At 35.8% G+C, this 12,539-nt stretch overlaps 1 protein-coding gene across 3 annotated transcripts in view; it reads right to left on the reverse strand.

Moving 5' to 3' along the window:
• NUP58 (nucleoporin 58) overlaps positions 1-12,539 on the reverse strand; it is a 42,269-nt gene that overhangs the window by 17,973 nt on the left and 11,757 nt on the right. For 2 of the 3 annotated variants that reach the window (XM_023190284.2, XM_023190287.1), the window contains exons 4-9: positions 12,321-12,473; positions 11,497-11,634; positions 9,754-9,864; positions 5,583-5,607; positions 4,374-4,439; positions 3,890-4,064 (exon numbers count right to left, since the gene is read on the reverse strand). In XM_023190284.2, coding sequence (XP_023046052.1) covers positions 3,890-4,064; positions 4,374-4,439; positions 5,583-5,607; positions 9,754-9,864; positions 11,497-11,634; positions 12,321-12,473 — 668 coding nt within the window. The remainder of the gene's footprint in view (positions 1-3,889; positions 4,065-4,373; positions 4,440-5,582; positions 5,608-9,753; positions 9,865-11,496; positions 11,635-12,320; positions 12,474-12,539) is intronic. The other variant, XM_023190286.3, reaches the window with a different exon arrangement.

The raw sequence follows: 12,539 nt of genomic DNA on the forward strand, positions 1-12,539 counted from the left end.
AAAATGCTTTTTTTAAAGGCAGGTAGCAATAATAATGTTGAGGCTGAGTCAGGCACAATTAACATTTGGGTGCTTGCTATGTACCCAACACTATGCTAAAGGTTACTTCTCAAGGACAACACTACAATGCAGGCAATGTTTCTCTTTTTACAGATGAAGAAATGGATTTACAAAGCCATTAAGTAACTTGCCCAATACCATGTTGCTAGAAGACCGGAGAACTGGATCTTTTAGAGCTTACACACTCAACCATTCTTACATTGTTTTCTACAATTCTAGCCAATGTTTTTTCAAGATTAGTATTCTGTTTACCCCCTTACATTCCACATTCCTATCATTTCACTATATTTTCGAACTCTATTTAAGTATTCTTTATTTCACAGTTACTTTAACTTTATATTCCCTGTAGCAACATCTCTCTCTCATTAAACTGCCAACCTGCTAAATTGATGACTGTTTTTTTTTACATCCTTTTCACTCAACTCAAGCTTCCATCCCACCCCACTCCAATACAAATACATGTGTAGATGATTCAAGACTCTGACCCTTGCTACCACTCTAAGCACTGACTCTAGCCAGGCCCAGACTCTTATAACACTAAACTGCTTGCAGATCATCAGACATGCCCATACCCTCATTCATGATACTTTCCTCTTTTTCAAGAGTCAATGTAAAGGTATTCTACACTGGACAGATGATAAAAGTGCCCACTTGAGGCCTCTGTGCCCCTACAAAACCCTTGTACCTGGATCATATCACTTGATGGATTTAACTCTCTCCCTAATCTAAGTCTTGATCCCTAATGCCTGCTGAAGTGCCTGGCACACAACAGATCTTTTAAAAATGCTAGCTGAATGACTGGAGAGCTGAACAGAGCAATTTAACTTCAATAAACCATGCAGCTCCGACTCACCCCAAAAGAAGAACTAACTATCCTATTTTAATTTAAATTCAAGTTACTTACTAAAAATGAAGTACATAAAAGACTTTGTCTTCCACAAGAATCTGGTCTACATCACTTCTAACTGCAGAACTTATATTTCCCAGAAAGGGTTTCTTTGAAGAAAACGTTTTAGGGTTACATTTTAGGATTAAATAAGATTGATACTTTATAGAGGATTCAGAACATTTTTTTCAATTGGTAATTCACTAGACTCTTAGTAGATTATTAGTTCCTGTCTACTAGAAATTGGAATAATCTTAGATCAAATTTCTTTAAAAAAATTTTTTTTTCTCTTTTTCTTCTTCCCCTTTGACCTGGTGAGCAGGAAATAAAAATCTGTTTTTTTAAATTTATTAAGTTCCAGGATAGATGTGCAGGATGTGCAGGTTGGTTACATAGGTGAACATGTGCCACGGTGGTTTACTACACCTATCAACTCATCACCTAGGTATTAAGCCCAATATGCATTAACTATAAAATTCCTGAAATTCAGCTCAGATGATTCTTCCTTAAGGAAACTTTGACTCCCAACCTCTTATTCCTTTGCCACCTTTACACTCTTCTCAATCTTTTATTATTTCATTCACCCTCCTAGACTTTCAGTACCTTTGGAGTTGTCTTTTTATCTCTAAAAGACTATTAACGTGCCCACTATATGACAGCTACTCCACAAACAGCGGTGAATGGAATCATTCAGTTTTAGAATTAAAATGGGTCCCATACAGCATTCACTTCTTTCTTTCAAGTTTGCCTCCTCCACTATTTTGCCTAATGATGTTTCCCATATAACTTATATATAATTTCAAATATTTCACATAATTTCATGTGATATTTAATCACAGTCTAAACATTCTCCAGTATAAAAACATAATTAACTCTTTCTATTCCCTAGAAAGGACACACGTGATGATTAGGAAGAGTAAGTGGAGAGGAAACATGGGGCAATACAGGTGTAGTATCCCATATTCAAAAAGCTTGGGACCGAAGTGTTTTGGATTTCAGAATTTTTCTGATTCTGGAATATCTGCACACAGCACCTTGGGGATAGAACGCAAATTTAAACGCAAAATTCATTTGTGTTTCTTATACATATAGCCGGAAAGTAACTGTATACAATTTTAATAATTTTGTACATGAAATGAAGTTTTAACTGTAACCTATCCCACGAGTTCAGGTGTGGAATTTTCCACCTGTGGCATCATGGTTAGCACTCAAAAAGTTTTGGATTTTGCAACATTTCAGATTTTGGACTAGGGATGCTCAACCTGTATTACATTCATATTTAACCAAGTAAATATGTTAAGAGACCAGGAAATCTGAGGACAATAACATCTTTGAAATCCCTTTAGCCATTACAGTTTCGAGTAGCTCTTTTAGTAACACATCATTATTAAAAAGATTACAAGATATTCTCCAACAGTGGACTTAAAGACCCAAAAGCACCTTTAAATATTTTACTTAAAATACTACCGTTTCATGCCGGGCGCGGTGGCTCAAGCCTGTAATCCCAGCACTTTGGGAGGCTGAGACGGGCGGATCATGAGGTCAGGAGATCGAGACCATCCTGGCTAACAAAGTGAAACCCCGTCTGTACTAAAAAAATACAAAAAAACTAGCCGGGCAATGTGGTGGGCGGAAACCCCGTCTCTTCTAAAAAAATACAAAAAAACTAGCTGGGTGATGTGGTGGGCGCCTGTAGTCCCAGTTACTCGGGAGGCTGAGGCAGGAGAACGGCGTAAACCCGGGAGGCGGAGCTTGCAGTGAGCCGAGATCGCGCCACTGCACTCCAGCCTGGGCGACAGAGCGAGACTCCGTCTCAAAAAAAAAAAAAAAAAATACTACCACTTCATTTGTGAAGATCACAGCCCTCTGATAAATCCACAGCAAAAAGGTGTGTCTCACATGAAGTTCATTAACAGATCAGTGACAACTTTACGGAAAGATTTCTAGACTGCTATCATGAGATCAAGTATATTCCGTAATTACGATAAACACAACAAAAATAAATCACCTATCATCGTCCTTTCCCACCGAGGTAGAAACGAACTACATATTAAATATGTATTGTATATTACACCATAAGGAGGAAAAACAACTAGACATTAGTGACAGACAACACTAGCCACACTACTATTTATTTTTAATTTTTTGAGACGGAGTTTTGCTCTCGTTGCCCAGGCTGGAGTGCAATGGTGTAATCTCAGCTTACCGCAACCTATGCCTTCCAGGTTCAACTGATTCTCCTGCCTCAGCCTCCAGAATAGCTGGGATTAGACGCATGCGCCACCACGCCTGGCTAATTACTGTATTTTTAGTAGAGATGGGATTTCACCATGTTGGTCAGGCTGGTCTCAAACTCCTGACATCAGGTGATTCACCTGCCCCGGCTTCCCAAAGTGCAGGGATTATAAGGCATGAGCCACCAGACCCGGCTTACTATTTTTATTAACTAAGATTTAACCACGACTTGCAAGTCATCACTCAAATTTACAGAGTTAAAAAACATTATTTTCTGACTAGCTATGTTTCCTCTTATATAACAGACCAATTAAGCTAGCAACCACGCTTATGAAACCTATTCAGTGAACAGCATAAGCTCTGGAGTTGGATTGCCAGGGTCTGAATCCAGGCGCTTCCGTTTACTAACAAAGCTCTGTGCTTTTTTTCTTATTTATATAATGGGGATAATAATACCTACCTTGGTGGGCCTTTTCAGAAAACTTAACGGTTTAAACAGATTTAAATTGCTTCGGATACTGTCTTGTATACAGAAAATGCTTAATAAAAACTCATTATTAAAGTGTATGAGCTATCTAGTTTCCTACCAGTATGTCTGTATCGAACTTTATAATTAAAAACAAACAAAACAAAACAAAAAAACACCTTATTTCAATTTTGGAAAAAAACAAAAAAACCTTAAGGTAAAATGGCCATAGGTTGGTATACCTGAGCAGTTTCTATTTTCAATTTGTCAATGTTGAGAGTGTTTCTCTGTATTCCACTGGCAGCCAATGACAGGAGCTGCTTCAGAGCTTTAATATCTTCTTGTACCTTAAGCATTGCTTTTGAAGACATTCTACTAATTTCTTCTTGAACTTGTTTCTGCTCCTTCACAAATTTCCTAAAAAATATGTATTTAAAACTGAGTTTTTAAAAATATATCTTTGGTTTCCTACAAAAATATATATATACTTAAAACAGTCCAAGTGTTTTAAAAAACAAAACTAAAAATTCATCTACAGTTCACACTTTTTTACAGAATGGCAGTTATAGAATTTTAATTCCCGTTGTTCTGCTTTCTGATTTCTAAAAGCATTAACATGTTAACCCTAGTTAAGAGATGCTCCTCTAGGATGTGATTTGAGGAGGAAGAGATGCTCGCCTTAAGAAGTATTCTAGAATTCTTCAAGTGTTATTTATCTTCACTTACTGGAGATTTTCAACATCCTGGCAGATGACAGGAGGTAGATTTTCATCCTTCAGAGCTTTACTATCCCTAAGAAAAATGCAAAACATGTATAAAGATCACCGAGATTTTAAAAAGTTGACGGCTGAGTTTTAATAGAGTATTAGAGTATTAAGACACAAGAAAATATAGCAAAAAAGCACATATAGCTTCTTTGGATGATTTCAAAGTTCTTATAAAAAACAATAAATTTCTTGTAAATAGGATCTATAAAATAATTTTAACAATTCGTCTGACATGAAGATTTCTTATCTAAGAAGACTGCCATCTATTAAAAACATATTGAAAAGCATTTGAACAAATGTCTAACAAAAAAATCAGAAAATACTGCAAATTGGGTGAGATGTTAAACTAAGTTCCCTCTGGCTTAAAGATTCTGACAATTTGTTCAGTTCCAAAATACTAATGTATTTATTAAAGAAAGCTACAAAACTTCTCATTTCAATTAGTTCTTCAACATGCATTAGAATGAAAAAGTAAGACCTAGGCAGAGCTTACAGGAATAAAAAATATTTAATGAGAACAAGAACAAGTGAAATTTGGCATGCTGCAATGGAATCATGAGTTAGATTTCATAACCCTTATGCAGATCTTAGTTTCTCTAATCTTCTTCATTTAAATAGTAAGCTAAAATACACATAGGATGTTTGTAAGGAGTGAATTTGTCATGCATTTATGATTGCTTTATTTAATATAGTACAAATCATGTAAGAAAATATAATTGGTAATAAGAAGAATGACCATCTTCAAACATCTATATGATGTATATGGAGGCTACTCTCCTCAATGAAAACACCAGGACGTAAAATGGGATTGGCACAATAATTCATATCTTTTTTAAATGCTCCAAAGGTAAAGTTCCATGAGTTGTTCAAAATTTAATAAAGAAATAAACACACATATTTGTATTTATTTATATTATTTAGGGAAATACCAAACACCTTTCTAGAAAGAATTAGTTTTAAATTTTTTTAATGACTACAAACTAAAGATTTGACCTTTCATTATCTTTCCAGAACATGTCTATTATTTTACTTTTAACAAATACCGTTAAAAAAGTTTTTTCTCCTAAATGTATATGATTCTATTTACTTCCAATTATACCATCTGTCTACAATTTAATAAGTTAAACTCTTCAATTAAAATGTCTTAAGTGTAAATTTGTAAACTTACTCTGGTCTTGTTCCCGTTTTATCACCTAGAAAATTCAAGAAGCTTCATGTAAAAAAAGTAGGTAATTGAATACCATACTCCAAATACAAGTTTTAATTTAACACAAATTAAAGTACAAATATAAACTGTTAAGCATTTTTTTTGCTTGCCTCTTAAGCATCATGTGATGTCATGACTAGTCATGAACTCAGAAGCACAGCATTTTATGAAGACATCAGTACACATAAGCAGATATATATGACAGATGTACATCTACTTTCAAGGGCAAGAATCTTCCTTTCTCAACCATCTTCCATGAAAAATATCCTGTATGGAAAATGTACGTTGTTGCCTACCAGTTTAACTCCTGAAAACTTGACCTGACACTTTTTAAGGTCCTATCAATACAGAATACTATGTCAGATTACCTGAACTTCTCCAATCTGACAATCCCTTAAAACAATTGTCAATTTATCTTCCCATCTGCCATGAATACCTTATCACACCTTCACAACAACAGACCTATTTTTTAAAAAACCTTTGCCAGTTATGTAGGTGAAAAATGCCACTTCATAATAATTCTTAGTTTATATTTGGTGAAGAAAACCATTTTCTTCAAATGCTCATGAGACAAGTATATTTCTCCTTCTGTGAACTGCTTGTGATATGCACACTTTTCTTGAGGTATTTTTCTTATTTATTTCTAAGAGCTTTTTCAACATTAAGTATATTATTTGTCTCCTTTACATAATTTCGTAAGTATTTCTAATATTAGACCCTTGTTAAGATATATCTCAATTTCAGAGATGTTAAAATGTGAAAAAATAAGCACCTAAAAATCAAGCATTTTGGACAGACTGCATGAACCCAGGAATTGGAGACCAGCCTGGGCAACAGGGCAAAACCCTGTCCCTACAAATTTTTTTTTCACTTTTGAGACGGAGTCTCACTCTATTACCCAGGCTGGAGTACAGTGGTGTGATCTCAGCTCACTGCAACCTCTGCCACCCGAGTTCAACCGATTCTCCTGCCTCAGCTTCTTGAGTAGCTGGGATTACAGGTTCCTGCCACCATGCCCGGCTAGTTTTTGTATTTTTAGTAGAGACAGTTTCACCATCTTGGCCAGGCTGGTCTTGATCTCCTGACCTCGTGATCCACCTGTCCCGGCCTCCCAAAGTGCTGGGATTACAGGCATGAGCCACTGCGCCTGGCCAAAAAATTTTTTTTTAATTAGCTAGGTGTGGTGCTGTGTACTTGTGGTCCCAGCTACTTAGGAGGCTAAGGTAGGAGAATCACTTGAGCCAGGGAGTAGAGGTTTCAGTGAGGTGAGATCACACCAATGCATTCCAGCCTGGGTGACAGAGCAAGACTCTGTATCAAAAAAAAAAAAAAAAAAAAAAATCAAGCATTTTACTTTCCTCATTTACATTTTACCTCTGCACATGGGGTTTTACTTTTCTACCTCTTTCATCCAACTGTAATTTATGTTTCCGTGTTTTGTATTTTACCGATTTTAAGATTTTTTAATTTCATATTTAGTATCTCTAATATTGCCACCTATCTTCTATAGATGTCCTAGATTTTACAAGATATGGAAATAAAATTAGGGATTTAATTTTATGTTTTTTCAAATAATTCACCAACTTTTAAATTGACTAGCATATTATTTCTTTGATATGACATTTTATATTTTGTAAATACTTATGTACACACAAACATGTATATAAAAAACTTCAGCCTGTTTTCACCATGAATCCCTGATTAACATGGACCCCCAATTAATCTACCTAGCTTTGCCTCAATAATACACGTGGACCACTACAAAAGCTTCCTAACAGTTCTCCATGTCTATTCTTCCCGGATGCTATTTTCCATATGGCTGTCAGAAAGCTCTTAATCTTAAAATACAGTTCTCATCACATCCCTTTAACAGACCCAAATTGCCTGAGGTATTAATATAATGACAAAACAACGTGGCAAATAAGGCCTCCATGACTTCTGGAACCTCATCTTTCTCCTCTATGGCTAATCTGGCCTTCAGTTATTTCTTCAAAAGGGTCAAGGTCCTTCTCATCTCTAGTCTTACTCGACGCTGTCCCCTCTTCACTGAATGCTGTTTATTGCTACTCTCCATCTGGTTAAATCCCACACTGGTACGGCAGGGCCCAAGCTAACTGATACAACTACTAGAAAAAAAGAAATCATTTGGATTAAAAGAAAGAATCCCTTGATATGAGCACTAGATAAAAGGAAACTGGGATGTAGTAATCAGAGATCCATAGTAGAAACACATCCAAGTTTTTTATATATATGTTTGTGTATACATAAATATTTATAAAATTTAATGTCATATCTAAGACATTTATTGCATTTATTCTATATATTCTCCTTGCTCAACTCTATCTTAGGTACACTATGAAAGCAGGAAGATGTGGAGAGGGGCAGAAGAGGGGAGATTAATTTCTCCCATTTATTTATCTTACTCTTCTGCCTTAGCCTGCTCTTTCAGCCTAAAAACAATTATAACAGAGAAGCACTCTCATGCTTAAAATAAAAGTAATAAAAGTGGTACCAGGCTATTCCATTGTGAACAAATAAGCTGCTAAGGCGGCTTTCCTAATTATGGAGTTGCTACAGAGAAAACTAAGTAAAAACAAACTTTGTTTAGAAATTAGTCAATTTTCATTGAAAGAGAAACCTAAACTTTGTAAAAGTTTAAAAAGGTTTTACCAACTTATAAAATAGTAATTCAACCTAGAATAGTATCTCCTTATAATAAAACCTGTGTCTGTTTTTTTTAAAAAAAGTCATATGGATACACAGATACTATTTCACATCTTCACCCATTTATCTCACTCTTCAGAGGTCAATATGTATGTATACACCCTAGTATATATTCTAGCGAAACATGCTTTCATCAGAAGCAGAAGAGATGGTGCAAAACAAAGTAACACACAGAACAATAAAAACATTTTCAAAATGAATTTGGATTAGCAAATTTTTAAAACCAATATTCCATGTGGCAAGGGCATAGCAAGAAAGGTATTTTCATACTGGTTGGGGGTAAACTGGTAAAATCTTTCTAGGAAAGCGATTTCACAATCTATATACTAACAGTCTCCAAAATATCCCTCTCTTTAAGCCAATGATCCAATTTCTAGGTATTTTCCCTAAGAAATAACCAAAAGTATAAACAAACATTGATACTAAAAGGAGACAGCTACACGTCTGGCTCTGCTAAGGTTTTACAAATAGCAACCATGAGACCATTTAGCAGATAAGGAAAACTAAAGCACACAATATAAGTAACTTCAATAAGGTCACAGAGCTTATAAGCAGTTGAGCCAGGATCTGAACCCAGGCAATTCCACTCCATAGTAGACACTCTTAAACTACTATATTATGTTGCCTTTTTAGATAAAGAAGCCTAATGTTTTATTTCCCAGAGTAAAACATCTGGAAATAAACATCTAACAAACGAACAATGGTTGACTAAATTATCCATCCATAAAACTGATAGTAAGCAGCATTAAAATATTTAAAAAGAATTACCGAGAGACAAATGCTTCTGATATGTTACATAAGAACAGACTACAAAACAATACTGCATATGTATCATGATCCCTATTAAAAAATACATATTCGGCCGGGCGCGGTGGCTCAAGCCTGTAATCCCAGCACTTTGGGAGGCCGAGACGGGTGGATCACAAGGTCAGGAGATCAAGACCATCCTGGCTAACACGGTGAAACCCCGTCTCTATTAAAAATACAAAAAACTAGCCGGGCGAGGTGGCGGGCGCCTGTAGTCCCAGCTACTCCGGAGGCTGAGGCAGGAGAATGGCGTGAACCCGGGAGGCGGAGCTTGCAGTGAGCTGAGATCCGGCCACTGCACTCCAGCCCGGGCGACAGAGCAAGACTCCGTCTCAAAAAAAAAAAAAAAAAAAAAAAATACATATTCGTATACACATTAAGATAGCTACATAAGACATGCACATACAAATTTGTTATCTACAAAAATAAAACCTTAAATGAACATACACAAAATTTGTGAAATAATACAAACAAATTTAAAAGTAAAAACTGTTACTACTAAATATAAACTACTAATCTTTCACACAAAAGAATTTACAGCAACCTAGACATTCCCTCAACAGTACTGTTAGAACATAAAAGTTATAACAGCATTACTCACTCTTTTTATCTGAGGAGCTACTGAAATCTATACCACCAAGGCCTTCATTGCCTGCAGTTGAAGTAGCTGCTGTACTTCCCAAAGTCAACCCTAAAGCATTCTGTCCAAGTCCTATAAATAAAACATCACTTATAAATTCCATTGAAAGACAACAAATTTCTTTCCTTACTGTTCAAAGGACGCTAATGCTTTTAAAGTTAGATCCTAGATTTTCTTCATATTAAGCATAATACATTTCTTCATATTAGGCAAATAACAAGAATAAGTCTGGAGCATGTTTTGGTCAAAGACTGATACCCTTTCTTGAATGCAATGGTATATGTAGTTTGGATGATGCGATTTGTCATTATTAGAAGGGCCAGAATGTATATCAATTTAATATGCAGACATTCAATCTTTATTTGTTATAAAGGGGTTTTGTTAGAGAGGGTTTTTAAATCCTCTCTACAAAAGCAGTTTCAGTTGGTGTATTTTCAGGTGAATACATCTTGCCTTCCAAACACACTTCGGAACTGCATACTTTTAAGAGAGCCTAGTGTGGATCTGTAAGATTTGAATATAACATGTATTGAATATAATTTCATACTCCCAAGTTCTTTTCACAAAACTTAAAAAACAGTATTAGAATTCATTTGTTTATTTAAATCTTCCCTCCCCAACAAAAGGAATATAAAGGACCAGACTATGGTTAATCATAAGTCATTAAGGTATACTTGTGAGTCAAGTAGCAAAATTTCAAGCATCTTGTGTTGATAAATCTGTACTTCTTTATTATTATTATTGTTGTTGTTTTTGAGATGGAGTTTCACCGTTGTTGTCCAGGCTGGAGTACAACGGCATGATCTCAGTTCACTGCAACCTCCGCCTCCCCAGCTCAAGTGATTCTCCTGCCTCAGCCTCCCAAACAGCTTGGATTACAGGCATGCAGCACCATACCTGACTAATTTTGTATTTTTACTAGAAACAGGGTGTTTCACCATGTTGGCCAAGCCGGTCTCAAACTCCTGACCTCAGGTGATTCACCCGCCTTGGCGTCCCAAAGTGCTGAGATTACAGGTGTGAGCCCCCACACCCAGCCTAACAAATTTATACTTCTATAAGACCATGCATTCCTGAGCTGATATAACCTCAGTTCTTTTTAGAAAAAATGTTATCTCTAGATCAATTTACTGACTCCTTAAACAGGCTCTTCTTTGTTTTCTTATCTAGTTAGTCAATATTGAGAAAGAGGAAAATGGATTTCTAAAATACAGCTAATAGGTTGGGTGCGGTGGCTTATGCCTGTAACCACAGCACTTTGGGAGGCCGAGGCAGCCGGATCACTTGAGGTCAGGAGTTTGAGACCAGCTTGGCCAATATAGTGAAACCCTCATCTCTACTAAAAATACAAAAATTAGCCAGGTGTGCTGGCACACACCTATAATCCCAGCTACTCAGGAGGCTGAGGCAGGAGAATCTCTCTTGAACCCTGGAGGTGGAGGTTACAGTGAACGAAGATCACACCACTGCACTCCAGCCTGGGTGACAGAGCAAGACTCCATCCCAAAATAAAGAAATAAATAAATAAAATATGGCAAATACATCCAGTTATGTATGAAAACCATCATTTTATAATGTAGTTTTCATATTTAAAGGAAAATATGCAGATTAAAGAGAAAAAGTGATCTGTTCAAAGGGCTAAAATAAAAAAGTACATTTAAATATAAATATTTACTATTCTGGAGCATAAATACCATCAATTACCTGATGCTCCTGTGTTTGTACTCTGGAAAAGTGAACCTCCCAAACCAGCCAAGGCTCCCCCTAAAGAGAGGCCTGTTGATGCAGTTGTAGTGGTGGCTGTTGTCCCACCCAAATTATTTAGAGTAAATCCTGTGGATGCTATAAAAAAAAGAGATAGTAAGCTTTCAAAAGGCAACTTATTTAACAGCACCATAGGAAAATACAAATACAATGTTTTTAAAAACTGACATCCGTGATAAAATTGGCTCTTTGGAAGAATTACTTGCTAAAGATAAAATTACATACTTAAGAATAAAGAGAAACAGCAGCTTTAAAGCAAAAATCTGGGACAGAAATAAGGGCTTTGAGGAATATTACAATGGTACCAGGTAACTGATTCTAGACAGCAGTATTGTCTTCACCCCAGGCCATCAACTTCACCTTCATATTAAATGAATCATAAGATAGGCGAGGTTTATGCCAAATCTTTGTCTTTCCCTGTCACTAAATGGCTCCATGAAAACAAAGTCAATATTAACAGGTTTACATTTTACCTCTCTAGCCCTCTCCCCTGCTTTGCTCTTTATCTCCCAAGACAGCCTCTCCTGCTTCAATGCTCAAAGTTTATTTAAATTTTATTTTATTTATTAAATGATTTATTAAATTTTATTTATTTAAATAATTTTTAATTTTTAATAATTAAAAATTATTTTCTTCTTTATAAATCAGTAATTTCTATAGTCAAAATCCTAAGTTATGTTTAGTAAAGGTGACTATCTATGTTCTCTAACCAGATAAAATTGAAATTTAACCATTGAATGCAACGATTTTTCATTCCACCTCACCTGCTGGAGTTGATGTCAGAGCAGACGAAAGAGTCAGACCGCTAGCTGAGGTAGAAGCAATAGGTAGAGCAAATGGTGTGGCAGATGCTGCAGGTTTGTTGAATCCTAAACTGAAGCCTGTTGTAGCTGCAGATGTAGTGGCTGGCGTTCCTACTTAAATAAATAAATAAGTAAACAAACAAAATTCTACTTTACCTGTAAGTGTTCTATTATACTGGT

The sequence above is a fragment of the Piliocolobus tephrosceles genome, chromosome X (assembly GCF_002776525.5).
Source record: "Piliocolobus tephrosceles isolate RC106 chromosome X, ASM277652v3, whole genome shotgun sequence".
NCBI classification, from domain to species: domain Eukaryota; kingdom Metazoa; phylum Chordata; class Mammalia; order Primates; family Cercopithecidae; genus Piliocolobus; species Piliocolobus tephrosceles.